At 40.5% G+C, this 25,609-nt stretch overlaps 1 protein-coding gene across 1 annotated transcript in view; it reads right to left on the reverse strand.

Annotated features, from left to right (window-relative positions):
- Positions 1-5,410: 5,410 nt before the first annotated feature.
- Positions 5,411-25,609, reverse strand: part of DCAF5 (DDB1 and CUL4 associated factor 5) — a 51,537-nt gene continuing 31,338 nt past the window's right edge. The window contains exons 6-9 of the mRNA XM_063439169.1: positions 20,918-21,131; positions 15,200-15,266; positions 7,946-8,073; positions 5,411-7,625 (exon numbers count right to left, since the gene is read on the reverse strand). Coding sequence (XP_063295239.1) covers positions 5,904-7,625; positions 7,946-8,073; positions 15,200-15,266; positions 20,918-21,131 — 2,131 coding nt within the window. The 3' untranslated portion in view covers positions 5,411-5,903. The remainder of the gene's footprint in view (positions 7,626-7,945; positions 8,074-15,199; positions 15,267-20,917; positions 21,132-25,609) is intronic.

Here is a 25,609-nt window from a genome sequence, read left to right on the forward strand (position 1 = left end):
TGAAATACAGGCATACCCCACTTTTAAGTACACAATGGGACCAGAGCATGTATGTAAAACAAAAATATACTTAAAGTGAAGCAATACCTTTTTTTCACTTCCCAACGCAAGTACTGCATTGCAATAGTAATTTGCGGGCATAATGGATACTGCAACTGCAGATTTCCAGTGATTTTATTTCCAGTGGGCTTTTATTCAGTTAAAACAAACCGTAAAAAGAAAAATCTCATTCCAGAGTGTACCATTTTTCTTTAATGTTTTACTCATCTGACAACCTTCATTTTCTGTCAATACAGCGCCAATTTGTATTTGTTAGGAGCTTAGTTGCACACTTTGTTTAAAAACACCTCTTCATCACTTTAAGCATTTATGGTTTAATTTTTAATCCTCAGAATTGTGGCTAATGCAGCTAAGCTGCTAAGTCATAGTTATAGAAAATGGCAGGTTAAACCCTTTCACTGGATGGCAGCCGATTGCAGAATATGGACAATGTATGGGCAGAAAAAAAATATATCTATGTTCAGCTAGGAGTAAGCATTATAAATATGTCCCAACATGTCTGAGGTTTACAGATCCTAACCCAACCCGTAAAACAAAAACAGAATGAGATGACTAACCTGTGCCATCTCAGAAGGTGTGAAAGGTTCTTGCCCCAATGAAACTGAACTGAGCTGCTCCGGGCGAGAATAGAACCTTCCATTTCCTGTTCCCCCGCTGACAGAAGAGGCTCGGGAATCTCTGTACTCACAAGGCACCTTTACGTACACTCGCGGGTATGTCTGTACTCGCGAGTATGTACGTAAAGTGAGTGTATGTAAAGCGGGGTATGCCTGTATTGGCTGGTGAATTTTAGGCCAAATAACATCAATCTCCAACTGTTTATCGAATAAACCTTTAAAAAGGATTACTTGAAAAGCAAAAACTGTGTTGCAAAAGGAGGAAACAAACTAAAAAAGGTCAGTCCACTAATACACACTTCCAAGAACAAGATTATAAATACAAGCTAACAGGTTACGATGCTCAAATTATCAAAGGAACATATCTTGAAAAAGGAGTTGAAAAAATAAATTAAAAGGACTCATTGAATAAAAGATTGGTTCTTGTACAGTACCATGCCAATGCCTGTGTATTGCAGGAATAACATGGAATATAATTATAGGACCACTAGATCGTGTTCCTATCCCATGTTAGATAGGCTGCCATGCCCTCCGTGTAATAAAAATTATTAAAATAAAAAGTTTATTTACCTTTTTCCAGGGACAATAGTCCTGCAATATTCCTCTGTAGTTAGTACAATCCAATGCTCATTATTGAGAAGCATTGGGGACCTGATACTGGTTGCTGAAAGGCTTCATTTACCTAGAGTTTGCTATATTTGTGACAGTTTATAAATGTGTCGATTTCAATAGAAAATCAGCATTTTTATAATAGAGGCCGGAAATACATCCCTGGCTGTCACTCAGTCAGGGAGGTTTTAATTCCGCTTCCATAAGGTGCACGCAGCTAATGCTGAGCTAGACCATATCTGTCTTCTCCTTTTGTAATTGAGCCGTACTACAGCTCATTGAGAGCAGTGGCAAGCTGCGATCTCATTTGCGGAAGTTCGCAGCTCCAGCACAGAATGAAAAGCCTTTGATTAAAGTATTCATCAGCACAGACTAAAAATCTGTGCTAGGGAAAGAGGAGGGTGCTTGCAAAGGTCGCAACAGCTGTTTTTTTCAAATACCCCAAACAGGGCCGGTGCAAGGATTTTTGCCGCCCTAGGCAAAAACAATTACGTCACCCCATTTGCTCCACCCACTCATGCAGACTGACATACACAGGGCCGGCGCTACCTATAAGGTGGACTAGGCAGCCGCCTAGGGCGCCCCTTGGGAAGGTGCGCCGCCAGGAGCGCTGGCCCCCCTCATGCTGCAGCCGCCCGAGCGCTCTGTAGAGAGCCTCAGGCGGCTGCAGCTTTGCCCGGGCTGGTGCGTCCATGAGGGCGCACCGCCCGGGCGCAGCATGAGGAGAGGGGCTGACAGGAGGGAAGCGCTCAGCGCTCCCTCCTGTCACTCCCTCACTGTAGCATGGCCGAGCCCTGTATGGTCCGCGGGTACAGGGAGCATCTGTCTCCTGTACCCGGCCGGACTAACAGGAAGTGCACACTCAGTGTGCACTTCCTGTTAGTCCGGCTGGGTACAGGAAACAAAGGCTCCCTGTACCCGTGGACCATACAGGGCTCGGCCACGCTACAACAGAGGTAGGGGAGGGTGGGGGGATAAATGGAAAGGGAGGGTGAGGGGAATAAATGGAAAGGGGGAATAAATTGAGAGGGGGGTAATAAATTGACAGGTGGGTAATAAATTAACAGGGAGGGGAATAAATTGAAAGGGGGGGGGGAATAAATTGACAGGTAGGGGGGTGGGAATAAATTGACAGGGAGGGTGGGGAATAAATGGACAGGGAGGGTGGTGGGGAATAAATGGACAGGGAGGGTGGGGGGGATACATTGACAGGCAGGGTGGGGGGAATAAATTGACAGGAAGGGTGGGGGGAAATAAATCGACAGGGAGGGTGGGGGGAAATAAATTGACAGGGAGGGTGGGGGGGGGGGATAAATTGACAGGGAGGGTGGGGATAAATTGACAGGGAGGGTGGGGGGAATAAATTGACAGGGAGTGTGGGGGGAATAAATCGAAAGGGGGGGGAATAAATTGAAAGGGGGGGGAATAAATTGAAAGGGGGGGGGATAAATTAAAAGGGGGGAATAAATTGACAGGGTGGGGGGGAAGAAATTGACAGGGAGGGGAATTGACGGGGTTGGGAGGGGGAATGAGAGTGGGGAGAAGAGAGTGACAACAGGGGAGACGAGAGTGACAAGGGAGGGGGGAGAAGAGAGGGCCAAGCAGGGGAGAAGATAGTGACAAGGGAGGGGGGGAGAAGAGAGTCACAAGGGAGGGGGGAGAGATTGACATCCATCACACACACACAATGCACCCCTTGCACACAGAAAAACACACAATGCATTACACACACAGACACACACAAGCAATGCAACCCTTATACACACACACTGCATCCCGTGCATACACAGAAACACACCTTGCAGCCCTTACACATACAAACACAGATTCACACAATGCATTCCTTACACACATATCAGGACATCCCCTACACACTCCACCTCCTGTGAACAAACTCATTGGTGGAACATGAAGGTGGACCCTGGGACCCAGACCTTGAGCTGTGTAAAGGGCGTTAAAAAAATGGAGCTGCTTCCCGTTCTCCCAGAACATTGATTTTTGTGACCACAGTTACAAACAGCCTCCAGAGAGCCTGTTTTACACCAGACCAGTGGAGCCAGACTGCAGCTAGAGCCCATCATCATCCTCATCTGGTTGTAAGTAGGCAATCTATTATATTATTTGTGGCACTAATCTCTAATTTACCTCACATTAAAGAAACACTATAGTTCCCAGAACCACTTCAGCTTAATGTAGTGGTTCTGGTGTCTATAGCCTGTCCCTGCAGGCCTTTTAATGTAAACACGGCGGCACTGCAGCACTTGCGTTAGTTAACATGGCAGATCATATGGGTGGGGCATTGTGATGTCATATGGGGGGCGGCAACCTTAACTTTTGCCTAGGGAGACAAAAATCCTTGCACCGGCCCTGGACATACACTAACCCAAGCAGACTGGCGCACATGTACTGACCCATGCAGACTGACGCACACTCACTGAAACACACAGACTGACGCACACACACTGATGAATGCGGACTGACACACACACACACTGATACATGCAGACACAAGCTGACCCATGCATACCCACACAGATACTGATCCATACAGACTGACATACACAAATTCTTCACAAATACATATTCCCTATTGACCCACTTACCTTTCTTAATATTCGACTGCTTGTCACATGTTCCTGGCCGCTTCCCTTCGCCTGGCCGCCTTCACTGCGTGTCAGCCTCGCCCCTGCTATTCTCCTGCCCACTTGTCCCCACGTACAGGGCAAGGAGCGGCAGCGAGGAATTGAAGCGCCCTCGCGGCAATGGGAGTGCTTCTGGGGGGGCTGACTAAAGTGGATGCTGCCAGACCAGCGCTAGTCAGCAGATATGCAAGTGTTCCTAGCGCCCGGTAACATGGCCGGCAGCACGATTTGTAGAATTATTAAAACATAGAGGGGCAGCCAAACGAGCAGAGCGGTAAAGTTCCTGACCCCAAAAGAAAACATGCAGGGGGAAAAATAAAACCACATGCATGTTTTCTTTGGAGTATAGCTACAAAAATTATTACAAATGTTCCTTTAAACATATACTGTTTAATAACATATTTGTTACTATTACCTGTTTCTTGTGCTTCCCAGGTACACCTTCCTGTAATGCATTGGCTTTCTCTCTATGTGCTTTTCTAACTGTTGTACTTGCTTTAATAACTTGTTTAGGAATTGAGAGAGAATGCTTAGGGTTAGTATTGAGCATGCTTACACATTCATATAATGAACTGCATTGGCAGATATGTTTTCTGTTATCAAATACACATTTTTAAAACCCAGAATATCTTTAATATAAAAAGTTACTCATAGAGATGGTTATTGCCTTATGTGAAAAGAGAACGCTAGAGAGTACCTTTGATTGATTTCAAGTCATATAACACATCAAAAATGCCCGCTCCATGTGTCAACATTAAAGGGACACCACAACAACTTTAGCTTAATGAAGCAGTTTCGGTGAATAGGTCATGCCCTGCAGTTTCATTGCCCAATTCTTTGTCATTTAGGAGTTAAATCACTTTTTTTATGCATCCCTAGTCACACCTCCCTGCATGTGACTTACATAGCCTTCATAAACACTTCCTGTAAAGTGAGATTTAATGTTTAAAACTTATTTTATTGCAAATAATGTTCAATTTATAATTTCTGATCTCTTACTTAATAGAGATAGAGACTTCTAGACTTTGCAGAGGCCTCCTTTGTGTGATTTTACAGAGCAGGAAATAAAAACTTCTGAAACAAATTAACATCTAATTAAAAATGAAGCAATTTTATTCAAGTATGCGGTGTCAGTCATAGGCCGGGGAGGTGTGGCTAGGTTTGCATAAACAGAAAAAAAAAAAAAAAGTGATTTAACTCCTAAGTGGCAGAGAATTGAGCAGTGAGGCTGCAGGTGCATAATCAATATACCAAAACTACTTAATTAATCTAAAGTTGTTTTGATGCTTATAGTATCCCATAAACTTTAAAGTCAGTTCACCTTTTTTTTTTTTTTTAAAAGAACAAATTGAATCAAGGAATTCTAGTTAAAACAGACTTCCTACAGGCACCTTGAGCATTCTCCACCATCAAGGACTTAAGTTTATAAGCCGTAAAAATCCCTCACTCCCACAAAAACACCCAAACAAGTCATGGGTGAAAAGCAGTTTTTTTTCTTTAATCTTTTGAGTAAGTCCTAACATTTTCCTGTCACAAACAGCCAGATTAATTTGTATAATCAGAAAGAATTTGTTTACTTTGGCAATGTACAAACAAAAAAACCAAAAGATATTTATTTAGAGTTGTGATGGCAAAATTCTGATGATTCTCCTTAGCCTTCCATCACCTTCTATAATAATGTGACAACACAAGAGTTGTCACGTCTTCAACACATTTTGTTTTAAAGATGCCCCAAAGCAGGGGGGAAAAAATAAACCAGATGCCAGTTCACTCTAATATTAACATAATGGTAGGAACAAATTATAAAAATAGTTTAAAGAAGACACAGTTTTCTTTAGTGCAAACTAAACTTTGGCTATGTCACATATCAAAAACCAGTAAAGCCAAATTAACATTGGCTTAGCGAGTCAGTTACACATAGCCACACATACGGTATACCATTTAGTACTTTTTAAATTTTAACAGAAAACACATTTTAAGATTTTTTTTTCTTTTCGGAGGAAGAATTCTCCAACTCTTCACATTCTTGCCTGTGCCTTTTCAGTCCACCAGGAGGCCGCCAATCACCAGAGTCTTTATGATCTGTGAAATCATCTTTGGTACATATGTTAGGGCCTATGGGTGTTAGACATACGTCCTTGTGCGATGTTCGTGCTACCTGTGGCAAGCCTGCACTTTGTAAAACAGAGTTTGTATGAGAGCATGTCCCTGCTTCACTAGAACTTTGTCCTCTGTCATTATAGACTGGGGAATGGTGATGGAGATGGCCATTACTCTGGAGTGAGCATGAATTGTCTGTTTCTCCCCCTTCCGCCTCATCCTCCTGATTTCTTAAACAATGTTCTATGCTGGTATTCAAAGAAGTAGAAGAGTCCCTTATTTGGAAAAGAGATTGCTGGTTTAAAGTCTGTTGATTTTTTGGGCCGCTGTGTGCCAATTCACAGCCACAATGATCACAAGAGTCATCAGATTGAGGTGAGACCTCTTTGTGGATGGATGTTCCATTCAATTTTTTAGTTTCCGACAGGCATTCTAAAGACCCGGTATCTTGTGAAGAGTTTTCCAATTCTTCCAACCAAGAGTGTTTTTCTCCCTGATAACTTGGACATGTACTAAGGCTTTCTACCATAGAGTCTCTTTGTACAGAATCTGAAGCTGCAGAGGATATATCATTTGTGTTTTGTAGGCTATCATTTACCTTAACCGGTGGCAAAGTACTACACCTTCCACTTGTACCTGGCCTTCCTTCTTCACTTTCCTCGTCTGCATTGGAGGTCTCTCCTTCTTTCCCTTTAGAATAGGATATGTAAGAATATTGCAGCCATTTATATGCTTTATATATCTTTCGCTCAACTAAGCCTATGCTTGAACACAGTGAAGATTTTCTGTCAATTTCGTTTGGACTTCTTCTCTCAGGTGAGGATTCCGAAGATGTTGAATGATCATCAACGGTAATTTGAGGATAATCATACACATCCTCACCTACAATGGTTGTGGTGTTTTCTGTGTTTACTTTAGCCTTTTCTTCCCTTTGAATTTTTTGACGGTTTCTGAGTGCATTACGTTGTCGCATTGCCGATCGACGATCATTAAGGTTGTCTTCTTCATCGCTGTTGCTGCTGCTACTGGATTGATCTTCCTCAGGACTCGGTGATCGAGGACGAGGAAAGGGCTCAATCTCTGCCTCAGTTTCACAGGCATTATCATCGGAGTCAGAGTTGTTGGACATGGCAGACAGTCGTTTATCCTGGTATCTTCTTAAAGCCAACATATGTAGCTGATGGGAAGACATATCTGGTCTTGTAGTAGGAAACTCTGCAGATCTCTGGGACCCTTCAGCATTGGTATTCTCATCAGACACTCCTGGAGCTTGCACTGGTGAAGGAGGTAGAGATGAAGATTCTGAATCGCTGTAAGCTGAACGCTCACTGACTCCAGGATGAAGCTGCAGAATTGTGCTGTCACTATCAGAATCTGAGCTCCATCCCTCAATCTCCCGCCGTACTAGGGAATCAAAGAAAGCCATCATTCTGGGGTCCTCTTGCACTGACTGGTTGGCATAATCATGGGACAGCCCACTTCCACTGTTGAGTACAAGACCAATGTACTCTTCATGAGTGTACAAACTGCGGGAGTCATCGTCAACCTGCCCATCAAGGTCTCCAGAGCAACTTGGCTGTTTATAAGGGCTCCAAACCTGTCAACAAAATTATAGATCAAATGTAAGAATACAAATTTAATCAGAGAAATATATGTCTCAGCCAGCTCATAGATGTCGGTCATATGGACTACGGTTTTGCTTTTATTAGGCATCATGTTGAATACGTGCTAACTGATGAGAAATATTCACAAATCTCATCTTACATTGGGGATTAAGTGTAAGAGCAACAGGAAGACCTAAGCTGGAACCCTGACTAAGTCACAAGAGAATCTTCATCTTAGTGGACAATAATGAAAGATCCATTTCATCACATTTTAACGTGAATGTTTCACACATTAAGAATAATTTAACCTCACCTTTATTATCTTTTCGACACCTGAAGAACAGATCATGTAGGTGTCTGGATTGAAACGCACTTGATTTACAATGGAGCGATGTCCCTTCAGAACCATGAAAGCACCATTTACATCTCTACTTGCTCCACCTACATATGAAAAGAGAACACAATGGTACATTTACATTAAGAACATCGCTGTGCCAGAACCAACAATAAATCGCATTTTACAGACAAGAGGCAACCACGCAAAACATATACTGCAGAAGCACTGAACGATGTAAGATGTATGTAATGTGCGCTCCGTTAGCCAATCAGGATATCGAGCACTTACATGTAAATTAACTTAAGAAAGCCTGTCAGATGGTAATCTTATTATATGGTGATCAATGGCTCACGGATTTATGGCAAGCCCTGAACAGTGAACTAATAATATCCGTTTTCTTGCCTGACAAATCAGGCCTCTAATGCATTACATGCAATCTGTTTCTAGATGATGAAGTGTAAAAATAAACATACTAGAAGGGGAAATGTCAGTTCCTAGGACTTTTAATATTAAGTTTATTTACTCCTTAAATTTAAGAAATATCTGTTTGTAAAGTATGACAAAAACAAACAAAAAATATAGATGTGGAGAAATCCTCATGGCTGTATTTAGTGCTATGTAGGAACTGTGTAACGGAGTGCCTCAACCATGGCTCTCTGTCAATCACTGAACATTGGCCTCAATTTAATACTGTTCGATAAGCTTTTCAAAATTAGTTAATATTTTTTTTAACAAACTTCAAATGATTTAATATATATATATATATATATATATATAAAAAAAAATAATAATTTGAAAACCCAACAATATAAAATTTAGGCAATAGTTATTTACTATAGTGAAAATTCAACATGAATCCAGTATAGCCAATGTGTCAGAAGAATAGTTGTTTAAACTCACCTTTATTGCAGTGCCGTGCCCATCTCATCGCGGCTGGCTCTGCCCACTTGGCTGAGATCATCAAACTATCTCAGTCAATCCAATGCTTTTCCATAAGAAAACATTGAGAGGCTATTGCTCATGCGCAGCAAAACGTTGTGCTGCTCCAATCAGCATCTCCATATACAGATGCATTGAATGAATGCATCTCTATGAGGAACTTTCAGCTCATCCATGCAGAGTGCAGAGACGCTGAACGTCAGTGCTGCACATCGTGCAGCTCTGACCCAGGAAGCACTTCTAGTGGCTGTCTGAGTGACTGCCACTAGAGGTGTTCCTATGCAGTAATGTATGCACTGCCTTATCTCAGAAAAGGCAGTGTTTACATGAAAAAAACTGCAGGGACAGGCTATAGACACCAGAGCAACTACATTAAGCTGTAGCTCTTTTGGTGACTATAGTGTCCCTTTAACTTTGAAATTCCCTTGAAATTCCCTTTAAATTCTCTCTTGTGGAGAAACAGAGCTCCTGCTTCTATTTCCAGAGAAGTGTTAGCTCCCCGTGAACTTTGTAACAAAGCTGAATACATCAAACCTGGCTTGTTAGATTCAGCAACATTTAGTAGCAAAAAGCTTTGCTTATCTTACTAAATCTAATGTTTTATGGGAGATCGGAAAATATGCAGGCTGGATAATTGGTTACTTCTAATCTGTGGTCCTATTCTATGTTTATGTTAAATCCCAACTGTCTTGAGAACAAAAATATCCTCCCCTGGTGGTTTTTATTTTCCAAGTCACAAGTGAAGCAGAGCCCTTGAGGTCACAGGTCAAAACAATATTTTTTTAAAGACTGATACAGACCAGCCTGATTCCAAAGGCTTCATGTAATCATGTAGGCTAGACATGTAGACATGGGAGATACCATAGCTTGGATATCACAGATATTAACTTCTCTGCGACAGGTAGCACATCACAAAAAAACTATCCTTTGAGGGCAAGTGACTCTCCTGGGACATGACTGTTTTGCGAGCGTGGAAAGCAAGCACGCATGCATCCTGTGATCTCCGGGTAAATGCAAATACGGACACTGTCCGTATCAGACATATTCCGGCATTTCTCAACATTCGATAACTCTTAGTAATGCTGTGTTTGTCTGCCGTCCAGCTTCTCTGCATACTTGCTGTGATTGTAAGTAAGCAGGCAGGCTGGTTTAGAAAGTATATATATTCTGCCCCAGGCTCTCTTATTGGCCATCCTCCTTATAAGTGCCCCATCTTCCGATACACCCCCCCCCCCCCCCCAAAAAAAGCAAAACTAGCCACAGTAATGTATTCCAAGTATGTCTCATACTTTCTATAACTCACATTGATTGCAAGTAATTGAAAGGTTTTAGGAATCGTGACGATGCTGCACCCACCCCAAGGACTCTCCCCACACATCCCATTTAAAATTATGATTATCACGGAATTATTAAGTGGTCAACATAACTTTATGTCTTCCTCTCACTCGGAGATCTTAAGTATGGAAGAAGCTTGAAGGATAATCTAGTTCTTAACCTCATTCTAGAATGGCACAACTACCCCACCTGCAAACACTTTATAGTAAACAACTTCATCTCATTAAATGTTAAAAATATACTACATGACATTGTGGCAGAGATTGGTAATAAAGTGGTCGCAGGTTGTATTATTAAATGTAGATACCCAACATATCGAAATTAGAACTTTTAGCTTTTAAATTGTAACAGCAATAATGTTGTGAAAGGTCTTCTAGCTACGTGAAGAATTCTCAAAATCATGGCAAATGGGATTGTTCACTAAACTCAGAATTCTTTATCTGAATTCCAAAGCGGAGGCAAAAATAATTGAGCTGTATCTGGCCGAGCAGGAGAAATTTTCCAGATAAGTTGTTTTTCTCTTCAGTCTTTCCATTTAGATTTCGTTCACAAAAACTTTAGTTTTTGTTTAGTGATTAACTCTGAAATGGGTTAATCTATTTTCACATACTTTTCTTTAGCTGCACTAATTATCTACAAATAACCTACAAACGTGTAGCACATAGCTTTTTGCACTAAATATGTAAGAGGAAAATGACTGATCAATAAAGACACAGGAACAAAAATGCAAACATTGCTCATACTCCAGGTATAAAAAAAACCCTAACCATGATGGGGTTAATTACAGAGGATTATGTAGCCTTGTATGTGCTGCACTCCGTCAGATTTTGTAAAATATCTCTGGCTTGTGCAGGATTCCTTTAATATATAATACCCATTACAGACTACGATAAATGCTATGCATACTCAAGGGAAATAAGATTTAAGCCCTGACTTACTGAGTGTGCATAGAAGGTCCAGCTCGTCTCGTCCGCTATAGCACAGAGTATTTGTAAGAATATATTTGACATATTAAGTCATTTGTTTTAAATATGTTCTTAGTGGAATGGGATCTATTTAACAGCAGAACCGGATTAAAACTCAACCTTTATCGTTTTGTTACTTTTATCCCAGTCTGTTAAAGTAACACCATGGCATTAGAAATACTAACCTGTATTGCTAATGTTAAAGTTCCCTAGTGCACCTTTAAATTCAGGCCCCACCCCCTTTTCACCTATGTAGTAAAAAAAAAACAAAAAAAAAAAAAAAAAGTTTTACTTACCTTTATACCGGGGCCAAGATTACCTTGGTGCTGCTGCCCGCTCTGCCTTCCGCAATGTCATTGTGGAGGTGTTGTTTCCACAATGAATGTCCAAAACAATGCTCCTCACAGAGCATCATTAGGGACGAGATGCACAACAAATGCTGATCATTAGAAAGCATTGAGTTCAATGCTCTCCTATGAGCTACATTTAGGCACATGACCAAGTTTCACTCTGTTTCAGAGGAAGAACCTCTAGTGTCCGTCTTCATATAACAATGTATATTATGCTACATTATATAGATACAATGTAACTTAAAAGTGCACGGTAAGCAACATAATAACTTCAGTTAAGTGTAGTGGTTATGGTGCAATAAGTATCTGGCCTTAAACTTTTAAGGTTATTTAGTAAAGTGAGAATTCAAAGTGAATTTCAAATCTAAGGCCAGAGTAGCCAAACTGAAAGCAGGCTGACTTAAATAATCCAGTTTGGCTATTTGACCTTAAATTAAAAAATAAATAAAAAATAAATCACTTTATATTCTCACTTTAATAATTTGGTAGAATTATTTGGGAGTGGTTTGACAAAGAAAGGATCCTTCCAGTCGCACATAGCCTGTTCCTACTTCAGTCTTCTTGATAATGCAGGATTCACGTTCTGCATTACCAATATCAATTCAATCCAGACTGGATGTCAGTGAAAGGCTCAGGACAGTTCATGTGACGCAGTAGAGGTTTTCTATTGGTGCAGGAGAGAGCCCGCTTTGTGTCAATCCACTCCCAAATGATTTGGCAAATATCCAAGTGACGGCGTGTATAGACTTTTCACTTCGTAATCTCTACACTGAGCTGCAGTGGTTATGGAGCTTAGAGTGCGTTAATGACAGATGAGAGTTAATAGGTTTGGGCAAAACATTCCAGCAAGGATGGAAAATGAGTTTTAGTCCAGTCCTACTCAACGGCAGGAAACAATACAATACTTTAATCAAGCAATCAGTCAGAATCTGTGAAAAATCACTTGTTAAAATGAAGTGTTAGCGTAATTATATCTCAAAGAGATGTGAAATCAGGACAGTTGGGACAGAATATACAAAACACGTCAAACACAAGTCGAAAGGCTCTTGTAGAAAACACTAGCTATTGAAAGTGGAACTGATTAACTTTTACATTCAACATTTAATTCTAGTTAAGTGCAGAAGACCATTTATGCGATGTTTTGTCATTTCTATACGTTGAATTAAGGTCTCCAAGTCTGAGTTTCTAAATAATACCATTGCAGCTCTTCTGTGAATGAGTTAAAGGAACATTCCACACACAAAGCACTTTTTAGTTTGCAGTAAATAAAAGTCATGCTTTCAATGGAAATTGTCACTTTAAAAATTGGGGGCAGAAACACTGATCTGAATGACAGCCATCAAGGTTTTCTTCCACATGTGTTGGCTCCACACATGGATGTGGCAGGCATAACAAGCTAGTAAGCAGAGATCGCATGCGTGTGCTAGCAGCTCCAGCACAGAGGCTTCTCAATTAGACTTTCAGTCTGTGCTGGGGAGAAAGTGGGAGGTCTCACAAAGGCTGCCGAAAAGAGATCTGCAACTTTTGAAAGCCATTTTAAAATATACCCCCTGTGACGGACCGCCTGGCACCCCGACCGGGTACCTTCCTAATATTTGCAAGCACCATAAGCACTGCACTGGAATACCATAACCACCGCAAACCCCACTAACCGCCGCAGCTTAGTTGGGGTCTCTCAGTCCTCCACCCACCCTGGAACCATGACCAGGATCCAGCTTCCAGTGAGTAAACCTCTCCTAGTCCAGAGAGCAAAGCAGGAACAGCTCCTATAAGAGCTAGTGATTTTACTCAGGGGAGTATTGTGATATAGCAATCCCCAGAGTGAATGTAGTTCTCCAATCCCCCAAACATGAACCAAGACTTCATGAAGGGTAAAATTAATCTCAGTTTAATTGGGAGTCACACTTGGCCTTATAGGATCATGCCCATGCAAGGGGTACGCCCACATGGACCTGATGGTAGACTGATTTGCAACTTCACATACCAATAACAATAAGGTTACAAGGCACAGCACTCCCACACACAGCACACAATCCCTCCCCTCTACCTGGGAGAAAATTGGATCAGTAACTGTACCAATTCTAGTCCAATTATCTCCAAGCACAGAAAAAAAACATACTTTTAAAAAACACCCCAAAAGTACCCTAACAATACATAAAACCCCACAAATGTTGCTTCCCCTGATAGCCCTGATCCGGGTGACCAACATATCCAAAAATCATCGAGATCAGTTCAGGGGTTCAGGAATTTCCTGGAAGTCTTATTTTTGACCGACCGTGCACATGGTCCTATGCCCAAAACAGTTCCAGGGAATCAGGGCTAACGGTTGGTCTCACTGTCTGGAGTACAAAAGTACATAACTCACATGAACAGAGCCTTTTCAAGTGCATTGGGCAAGGTATATTGCAGGGCCCATAGTCTGGAGGCAAGAGGCTGGCCAGCAGGTCCCTCCAAGAACCTGTGACAAGGTTCAGTTCGTCACACCCCCCAACAAAAATTAATATGAACAAATACATTTTCTTTAGATTGAGTTTCCAGATCATGATTTGATTAAAGAAACATACAAAACACATATCCCTGGGATGTTGTGTAACTAGTAGAGTCCTAAAATATGCATTTTATATTGATGTCCCAAAGTCAATCAATCTAGTTACACATAATTATAATTTGATAGAAAACACTCAAAACAACATAGCAACCAGTATCGTTTTTTGGCATTGTAACCCCCGGGGTGTCAAATTTGTATCCCTAAAGCTATAGTATTCCTTTAAAATTAACTTCAAACCAGTCTTCCTGATGATATAGTGCCCCTATCCACAGTTCTACACATGTAAAGGATAGTTAGTTTATCCCTCACTCACAGTTCCATTCATCACATAGGATCATTGGAACTGCATTATATATTGATATTAGTCATACTGTGGCTGCTTTCCATTTCTGTGCAGTCCACCGTTTCCTCTCTTTCTGAGGAAGTGAGAAGGTCTTCTGAAAATTTGTGTGTGGCTTAGTGCACAAGCTGAAGACAATTGCCAAGATCACCTGCCTTGCAAAACACTGTGCATTGAGCTACATTGGGAAGTCTGTGATTGGACAGCCACAGAATGTCTGGGCGGGTCAGAAAGGAGAGGGCTTGCAAAGGCAGCAGAAAGGATAACTGCATGTTTTGCAAGCTGTTTTTAGATATACCCCAAATGGAAAAAAAAAATTCCATTATTAAATGTGTGCACCGTTTCATTTGGGGTATATCTACTAAACAGTGATTTGTATTTATTTTGTGTTTGGTCAGTGGAGTGTCTCTTTAACTAGTGAACTGACAGGTATATACGTGGTTATCAATAGGGTGAATCTCTGCAGCCACCCTTTAGGCCCCACCAAGGATATGTCCCTCTTTGCCAATTTGAAACACTGGGAGGTATTCATTAGGGTAAACAGGTCTATCCTTTAGCTGTAGACTGCTGTACAGAAAATAATTGTACATATCCAGGTGGTTAGAAATCATTTTTTCTTTAGTTACGCAGAATACTTTTTTTATGTTTTATACAGTTACTGAGTAGGTTTGTCTCCCCCTAATATACAATGTCTAAATGGTTTCTGCTGTGGATACTAGATAAGTCTACAGAGTGATCCATCATTTCACACACCTGAGCCAGGGTTGGTTGGAATCTTCCACATGTACAGGTTGAAATCATCAGATCCAGACAGGATATACTGGAAAGAACAAAATATATATATATATCAAGAGCCAGAAATAGAGGCAACACACATAGAAAATGTTATTGCTATCTGTATACATTTCAGCATATCAATCTATAAGGTGGGGTAGAGCAATCGTTTGGCTATCAGGCTCTGAAAGACACAGTCCCAATGATTCTTTACCAGTTGTACTCTAACCCTGTTACTGGGGACATGCATCAAATTCTTCCCCAGCATGCAATGAGTTCTATTTAGAGAATATGAGCAACTACATATTTTCAAAAGAAATGTAAGTATGCATCTGTCTTACATAAAACAGACACAAGACAGCTTGCTTTCCATGTAGGAGACAGCACAAATTATTCACAAATTTAGTTTTGCCTCTTCCTACACAGCCACATACATACAGCCGGTTCTCCAGCTACTCACAGATGTATCCAAAGCTCATTCACCACTGTGCCAGAGAACCAAGCATTAAAATCACATAATCTTATCCTGTAGTTTATTCCTCATTTTGTCTCTACTCATGTTGATTCCTTTGCAAAGATCATTCATTCACCATTGTGGCAGAGAATCAAGCTTTCTCCCCTCTGACAATAAAAATCACATTATCTTATCCCTTAGTTTATTCCTTTGTTCGTTCTCTCCTCCTGTTGTAAGCACTAAACAAACTAAATGTATCTACAGCTAAATGACAGAGACACTTTAAGGAGACGATTAGACACATGAATGAAAACGTAAAAACAGACAGAAAAGACATGACAGATCACACCAAACATAAAAAGGTAAAGTTCCGGGACGGTGTTGTGGCTTGTGCTGGCTCTGCCCCTGATCTGCCTCCTTGACAATCGCAGTCAATCCAATGCTTTCCTATGGGAAAACATTGCGATCGGCTGAGATCACCACCAAGGAGGCAGAGCCAGCAGCAGACTGCAATAAAGGTAAGATTTTACTATATTTAGGAGGACAAGCGGGGCCAAGGTGGCTAGATGGATGTTTTAACACTCTAGGGTCAGAAATACATATTTGTGTTCCTGACCTTATAGTGTTCCTTTAAGTTGATATTATCAGTCAGCGAGGCATGCCCATACCGCACATATTGTAATAAGATTGCAAAATTGTACTGCATGCCTTTTTTGTTGCTGCCCGACAAAGAATAATGTAAAACAATGTTAACCCATTTGTTATATATATGTGTGTAAAGGCCTATTTTGCCTTGTTACATACATAGGTCATGAGCTCCCAAATACAAGCAGTACGGTACTCAGTACATTTAGCAAATTCTTCTCCTATATGTATCACAACTAGTTCTACAGAATGTAACCAAGAATGTGTGTTGATTGATGTATGTGGGGTTTCTCTTGACTGAAACAAAATTAATGAAATCGAAAAGATTTTAAATGACCAAGAATAGAAAGATGAAGATGAATAGAAGATGGAACTGGGAAAATGTTTTTGTTTTGTCCGTGTAATATCCGATAAAACATGATAGACAATCCTAGTAAATAAAACCATGCTCTCCATACAATGAACATGTGAAAACCCTTTTTAAAGAGCTGAGGTTGTGCCTTGCACCTCAAAGACTTGTCAGAACAGCTTCTCTAACTGCACGGTGCTGTAGAAATAGCCAAAAGGTAGATCCCCAGCTGCGTTAGAACTACAATGCCCATGACGTTATGCCAGCCCAAGCACACCACTTGACGATCCATCTTTTGAAGGGCATTATCTGATGGTGCGTTTTGCTTATACAGGGGAGATGACTGAATAGAACGTGCACAGAAGCTATGAAAATCATAACTGAATGGAAGAGGGATTAAGGTTTTCATGACACAAGGCTAGGTTTCTTTACTGAAAACAATTAGAGGGGTGGGGGAGCCTAGAGGCACGAGCGCGCAGAAGGCTGCCTTACATGGAAGCAAATCTTAATGCAGCAGGACTATGTCAAATAGAGAAAGTATAGTATGTAAAGCATGAAGATCTATTGCATCTGTGCAAATCAAAAGCAACAGATTAATGTGTTTGGAAATGTGTGTATGTCTGAGATATATTATCCAAATCCTGATTTAAAAAAAAAAAAAAAGTTATTTTATGTGAGAGGGTACCCAGCTGAAAGCCTGGTGTATACAGATAACTTGTAAATTTCCTGTCGGCACAGAACTTGTTACTCAAGAGATAATGAATGCACTTTATATCTAGGCTAATGTTCTGAGTACAGTAATCCATGTGCACGCTAAGTATGGGATTGTGCTACATGACATATTAGCTCTAGGTCCTGGGACAAGGAATTCTTCTCATAGAAGGACTTTGGCATTTCTCCTTGCCTTGCAGTTTACACTATCACTGACAGCTGGCTCTGTTTAGGAAATATTTGGCAGAATTACAGCCTTAAGATATAAGGTGCATTCCTAAACAGCGACAGACAGAGCAGAGAATGGCTCTGTTACATGGAACACGACAAGGCTACATACACTGAGACAAGCTTATTAATGGGACGACTGCGCATGCAGAAAACCAAATGGATATATGAATAACTGTAAACCCATAAACATGCCCTCAACATGTATAAAAGCCAGATTTACCCACTGCAATCACTCAGAACACATAATTCTACTGCAGGCAGTCAATTTAGAACATACATAGCGTCTTCCATTTTAATCCAACAAAGCTAAGCTATGTCAGAGTTTTCATTGGTTCTTTTAATTAAAGTTTTGAAATGATACCATACATTTGTACCTGCATGTTCATCCTTTGGGATACTGGGTCCATGTGAGAGGAAAACCGAGCTCTTTTCTGGCTGTATATTAATCTGGGCAGCCTAGTTAGAGCTGACATACGGGCTCTGAAGCATGTGAGTGATTTATATCCTCATTTCCAATTCTATGAATGGTGTAATAACGCACTATGGCCTCCATTTAATAAACTTTCTAAATGATTCAATACTGTGAAATCATTTGTAAAGTTTTACAGTATTTAATTACTTGAAAAGCTAATTAAATCAAGGCCTATATTGATTGATGTTTGGTGGTGATGGGGGATGACCGGCATTCCAGATGGACACAGACTGTGATAGCTCCTCCCTTATACTTCATCAATAACTTCAAAACACTAATCTATAAGAATCTGACTATTGCAGACAAAGTACTGTCACCTGGGTGCCTGAATGGGAGTGACAGCCAACATCCTGGATGGGGCCTTACTGGCCTGCTATTCTTGGTGCCCTGTTTCCCGCTCCCCGCCTCCCGGACCATTGTGGGTTATCCTTGTGCCCACAAATATAACCCTTTTACATTTACTAACCTATTGGGACATTTTAGCAGCTTTAAGCCTTCTCCTCAGTCCATTCCTCTCATTCTTGGAGAAAAAAGCCCAGAAGGGTTTCAACCTCAGAAAGCTCTTCACTATAGAGCACACTCTCAGGACTTCAACCTGACCACTTAGATAGGGTCAGTGGATATTGAGTCATGGTTCTTGCGGAGGTCGGAAACCGGAGATGGGAACTTGAGGAGCGCTACCGTGCTTCAGGCACTGGTTTCAGTCTACTGTTTTTTCCATAAGCCTCCTGAGCCTAAGTATAGGCTTACTTGGGACAACAACACACATAGAAATGGCCATCTCTTGGTGGATCTCGTGTACAGTGGCTTCTCATTATATTTCACTTTGAGTTATGATGTCCACAATCCACTTAATGTTAATGACTTTTCCTTATGTACTTTGCTACGTGCTTACCTGGTGGTCTTACCTAGCCTGATAAGCTAAGCATATATACTACTGATTATTATAGCATTGCTCACATTGCATTTGTTGCTGCATCTTATTATGTTTTGTTTTCTGTGCACTGTTTACTTTGCCTATTATTTTGATTTCATTTTTAAATTGAGTGGCCAGATTTCTCATGCAATAATTAGACATGATTTTTGTGTGCAGATATTTACTGTGTTATGTATAACTACTTGTACTGCTCTTCTATAAAAGACATTGCCAAACAATATTTGGTTTATTTGCAATGCAATATATAAAATCCATTTCATTTGAGCCCCCTGAAACAAACTGGAGCGAGTTGAAATGTGAATGAGAAATGTTCTCATTCTCTAAAAATAGCCAAGCTGGGTTCAAGAATGTTTCCAGTTCGCCTATTTAGAATGTAAGAATTTTCACTTTTCATTTTAAATGTTACACTATCTTCATTTAGCTTATGCTGAAATAAGGGTCCCTTTTACCATTAAGAATCAGTTTCCCCCAGTGAAGTATTCACTTCCCATGACTGTAAATGGCAGTAATGAATAAAATAAATAAAAAACTATATATTTTGTACCATAGTGACATTATTTAGTCATGCAGGAAAGTACTGATACTGGATCGTTCAATTTGAATCTCTGTTCATTACTTCAAATAGAGTTGATGACTATGGACCAAAGAGTGAGTTAATAAAAGTTTTTATACTATTCTAGTGTATACCATTCTCTAGTACTAAATAAAGCAGTAAGTGATTGGAAATAGACGCATGCTATGAAGGGCAAGGTGAAGCAAAAGATGCCTTAATTGTCCTTGGTTAGTAATTTCTGCTTTTCTTCTTGCGCTACGATGTTAAAATAAAGTGGAAGAATCTTGGCCATCAGTGTATTTAACTATACATGAACTCAACACTGAAGCCTACTGCTCCAGTTATCACGTGGTAACAACACTATCATTGTAACCAGATGGTATGTGATCCTCAGATAATAATGACCCTTTATAGAAGTAGATAGTAAACTATTTTTCTATGTTCAGCTTGTAGTCACTCTTCAAGTCAAATGTTATATCTATTAAACATTAACTTATGAGTGTATACATATCTGATATATTTGCTTGTCTTCAATCACAAGATTTAAAGAGCAACTGTACCCTTGTTAAAATGAGAGACAAGCGCCATGTCAAAAAACACACGCACACACACACACACACACACACACACACACACAAATGGCAGGTAAACTCATGAAAGTCTCATCGCTGAACTGCTACTTGATAAATATTGCTCAGAGTGGTATCACTGCACTTCATGAGATGGTGCATTACGGTACATAGAAGAAGGGGCTTCAGGCACTTGGAGTCTAGCTTGACAAAGACCTTGACAAAGACCTACTTCATACAGCACTCTGTGGTTTACAGCAACTTAGTGTGGTCCCCCCTTCTCTTCTGTGGTGTAGTGCATTAAGGCATCGTGGAACTTTATTCACATTGACCTAGTATATAATCCTTAGGTAACTCGACATGTTGTGATCTTGCCATCTACTGCCATGGCATTCATTACTGTACCAATGGTTTCTCAAAATGAAACAAGCAAAATCCCTTCTTGTATAGAAATAGGATCGAATGGCCCTTCGCAAGCTGGTATAAGATCTCTATATTAGACATGACACTTCTCTCAACACAATCTGTTACACATAAGGTTTGGAGAAATGCAAAAATAAACATGTGATATGAATGGCATTTCATTACAGACTTCAAACTGCTATTATTAGGAAATGCCGTAAACTAAGGCTGCTTCATATTGCCTTGAATTGATTCCATATAGGCAGGAACAATATAAATCAATAAAGACAAGCAGTATTACTCTATGCAAATAATCATGTTACTATATATATATTTATTTATTTTGACATTTGTAAACCCCCCCACCATCTCACCTGGTCCCGGTCTCCAGCAAAGCAGCAGCTCTTCATTGTGCAGGAGTTGAAATAGCCTTGGTTGTCAAACTGGAAGACTGGCAGACGCGAGTGAATATCGTACAGGACAGGAGGCAGGCGTCGGCGCAATGCTAGCAGTTGCGTTCCATTGCTGTTGAATCGTACACTCATGGCGCTTTGCAGGGATAGGTTTCCACCATATCGTAGCAGGGAGCTAAGAAGATGAGAAGTATGGTAGTTTAGTACACTTATTGCACAGGGCACGGTGTTTTTTTTTATGGGATAGATATTTTACTTGGATTGGGGGGCTATGGGTTGTATTGAATTTGTGTAGTATTGGTGGCACCAGTGTAATGTCAATGTCTTATTAGGCTGTTTTATCAATGAGGAAGGGATTGTATTTCCTAAGTACTAGAGGTACTGTGGTATTAGGTATAGACTGCTAATGTACACTGAGAGTACATTTTTATATGTTTTTTATTTATTTTTTATTAATTGCCGCTGCATTAGATCTGATCAGAGGCTAACGGTGTGTCATTGTCCGTGTATGTACATTGTACAGTGATAAGTTAAATCTGAAGATACACAGAAGCTCATTTCACAATGCTGACTGGCCACTTAAGACAAAATGTAAAAATACACACAGCAATACAGAGTAGGTCAATTTAGCACTAATCTACAAATTAGCTATAGTAACAGTTGACAGATACACATGATCACCGCTGATTTTCCTATTGATTTTAAGAGAGGATGTATACAGTCCTGAGAAATTCTATTTCATTTTCTCCGATCCCCCACCCACTATTGCCATTAGTATCACATACACAAGTATTGTAGGTAACACTTGGTCAACATCTGTTGTCTGACACATATAGCGGACAGCGTTGAGGAGCATATAGTCTATAAATTAGCTGTTCGCATTCACAAACAACTGCAGCTGTAACAACTTTGATCCTAAACACTAAGAACTTAACACAAGAAATAAAGGAATTTCCAACAGTCCTCTTTCTAGTAAATTATATTTCTTTATAAGTGCCAACTCGTATGATGAGGTTTCAGCTTTACTTGAGCCTTTGTCAAAATGTTTGAGTGCGTGGTAGTAGTTATGGTGCCAGAAGTCGACTGGAGCTGTCCCACTGTTAAGGGTCACACCATATTTAACTTGCAGTACAGCACCAGGGGATTCCTGGCACCATAACCACTACAGCGCACTCTAGAATGCCCCTTCAATCACTTTGTGGTACTTTCACCATATTTTAAGTTGTAGAAATATTTTTTGTGCAAGGAGACAGTGACAAGGGACCTTTTTGTAACATAAGCTATGCAGGAAATAGGCGTTTAAAGTGAGCCTTAAAACTGAAACTCATTTTTTTGTAAGTGAGAGTCTCTCTTTCCTTCACTCTAGTAATGTCACAGAGGTAAGTATAAAAACATACTCTCCTCTATCGCACATCTTTTTTTTTAAGTAGACTTTGCCTCCCATGATGCCTACGGCACACACGTGCGTACTTGGCATTCCTTCGGCAGCGCGGTGCTCAAGGGTACAGATCTGCAGGGGTTAATTTAATTTATACGCCATGACCAGGGAACCAGGCTAACTATAAAATAGGTATGGGATGTGCAATCAGCTTGTGCATAAATCTGGGACAGTTCAATGTGTATATTAATTACTCCTAATTAAGCATTGTAACATTGGTTAAATCACCCAAAATATTTTCAAGCCCTTGTTATGCCTTTTCAACCTTAATGAATCTCGTGAAATAGCAAATGACAGTTTTGATAGTCCTGCACCCGGAAAGCTGCAGAACTTCTAAAGGGCCAATTTAGGTACAAACATAGGTGTGCCCGGCCTTTGTTTCACTAACATATGCCTTGGCCTAGAAAAGTCTGGGAATTACTGGATTAGAGAATGAGATTAATGGAGAGAGAAAGCAAAAGTAACAGAAATCTAAATTTACAAAATGCTTAAAGCAATGTTAATTAGATCAGTATTAGAAGTAACTTTTCTTCAACTGCGCAATTCAATTTCAGGAATTTTAAACAAATGCCAAAAGCTAAGTCTGGCACTGCAAGATGGTAAGAAAGAAGAAACAATGTAATGCAAATCTCTGACAGATACAATGCATAAGTATTTAAAACAAAACGCACAGATACAATATAATCCATTTGTTATGTTATCAATATTTAAAGCCTTCAGGAATCTTTGCAGATTTTGCAAAGACTCTAGATCAAGGGTGCCCAGGAGGAGAAGCCCCAGATGATTTAAAACTACAGCCTCCATGATGCTTAGTCATTCTAAATGCACACACAGCATCATTGGACATGTAGTTCTACAACATCTGGGGTACTACCTTTTGGGCACCCTAGATGGTGACACTATCTATTGAAGTACAGTGGCCCAGGGGTGCAGGAAGTACTGTATTTTTCAGACCATAAGGCGCACCGGGTTATAAGGCGCAATATCATTGATCGACTGCTAACGGGTTTATTTTCAAACATAAGGCGCACCGAGTTATAAGGCACACGCATTAAATGAAACAAAACAAAATGATTGGAGACTGTGCAGGGAGACTGACAGGTCTCCCTGCAGCTGCTGGCAGCCACACCAGCCCCCCCCTCCCCTCGTACTGACAGGCTGGCACAGTCCGAGGGGAGGATTTATTATAATAATCATTAGGGCTGTCAGCCCGGCCCCAGCTTAATGCGGCCCACCGGGAAATTTCCCGGTATCCTGGTGGGCCAGTCCGGCCCTGCAAGCAGTGCAGCTTCGTAGATTACCAAGGCCGTGCTAAAACATGTTGACAGATTTTTGAGCGCCGTGTACCACATAAAATCGGTTCTAGGACAGAAAGCACAACCATACATTAGGCGCACCGCAGATTTTTGAGAAAATGAAAGGATTTTAAGTGCGCCTTATGGTCCGAAAAATACGGTAGTTTTACTTACCTGAAGCTGTCCCTTGTGGCCGTCGCCATCTGCATCCAGTGGATCCTCTTTAGATCCTGGCACTTCATATGCCAGGAGCCAACATCAGTGCTGTTTTGCACTCTTGTGCATGTGCGAGAACACAACACTGATCTCTACGGAAATTCCCACGGGATCCTCCAAAGACAAACCATTTTTCCTTACAGCCTTTACAAGTGACGGCTGGGGGAAATGACAACACTTGATGGCGGTATCTTCGTCTTTTGTCGAATATCAGAATGGATGTGATTGTGTGTGCATAAGGCAGGGCTTGATGAGAAACTAAATTCACTGATATTGTAATAATGGAATTTCCCTAATGAAATGCCTGCTTTGAGAATGGCAAAGCATTGTGGAGCTGCAATTCTGCAATACCTTGGTAAAGAGGTGTATGTTTCTACATTGCATTTTATTTTCTAACTTCACGACTACATATTTTTTAATATAGGGATAACTAAAAATAATATTAAAAATGTGGGAAGTGACAATTCCTCCCTAATACTTGGAAACCAGAGTAATCTGAATGTACATTTCTTGGTTAAATACTTTGTTGTTATTATTATTAATGAGAGGAGAACCTCCCAACATTCACAGCTGGAATTAGTACCTTCGTGGTGTATGCCAAGTCACGTAGAAGTCCTCAAAGTGGACCAAACCATAAGTGTAATACCAGAGACTACGCTACGGTTAGTCAGGATTATATACTATCATGTTAATTGAGAGTAGGTGAATGGATCCAGAACGGCTATCTTGACCTTAGATTTGAAATTCACACTGAATTCACCTTGAATTCTCACGTTGGGGAATAACTCTGTATGTGTTTACTTTCTGTTGTGCCTCTGGATGACATACAACCCTTCCCCCATAAAGCTCTCATTAAGACCCAACGAGAAAATATTTTTCAAAGGTAACTAAAGCTTTAGGGTTTTATTGTTGATTCGATTATGTGCTACAATTGTTGTATCGACTACTTCCTTCTAATGATCCAGGAATGCTCCTCCCAAGGTCTGTGTTTTTACCTGTATCACTCATTTCCTTTGAAACCCTCCTACACTAAAGATCCCTGAGCGACTTACTCCTTATCTCTGGAATGCCTGCACAAGCCCTGTCAGACTCCACCTCTACCTCCAGGGCTTAACATCTCTTCAATAGCGACCCTGTCATTCCCATGCCTAGCATCCCATAACAAAAGACAAATATATACACATATACACAGCATCCTTATTATCTTCAGACGCACCCGTGACTAAGTATTTTCCCAGTCTAAAATGTTTCATTCTTGTACCAAGTGGAGCACATTTTTAGTGCTTCCGAGTAAACCTTTAGTTAATTTGTATTATTACACTGGCAAAGCTCATATTACATAATGATTAATGGTCTATGCACGCAGTATGGGTGCATACATATTATACTTTCTCCGTCAATAAAAAATGAGAATTGGGCGTTATGTATAGAAAGCTAAATCTGTTATGTCTGTCTATCCTTTATTTTGCTTGTTTGTTTGTAGCACAGTTCAGTTGCCGTCTACCTGAGCACTCTGACAGTTTGTGCTGATTTCCACCTCTTTGTCCTCCCAAAGTATCTGCCACGGTGTTCTACATTGTTTAAATTTAGACAGTTTGATCTTCCTTTGTTTAGGACCAATGCCATATGAAGACGTTTGCAGTAACAAGTACTTGCTGTAATCTGAACATGAAAGACTTAATCGCTGCATACGTTCAGTAATTT

Source organism: Pelobates fuscus, chromosome 13, assembly GCF_036172605.1.
Source record: "Pelobates fuscus isolate aPelFus1 chromosome 13, aPelFus1.pri, whole genome shotgun sequence".
Classification (NCBI taxonomy): Eukaryota; Metazoa; Chordata; class Amphibia; order Anura; family Pelobatidae; genus Pelobates; species Pelobates fuscus.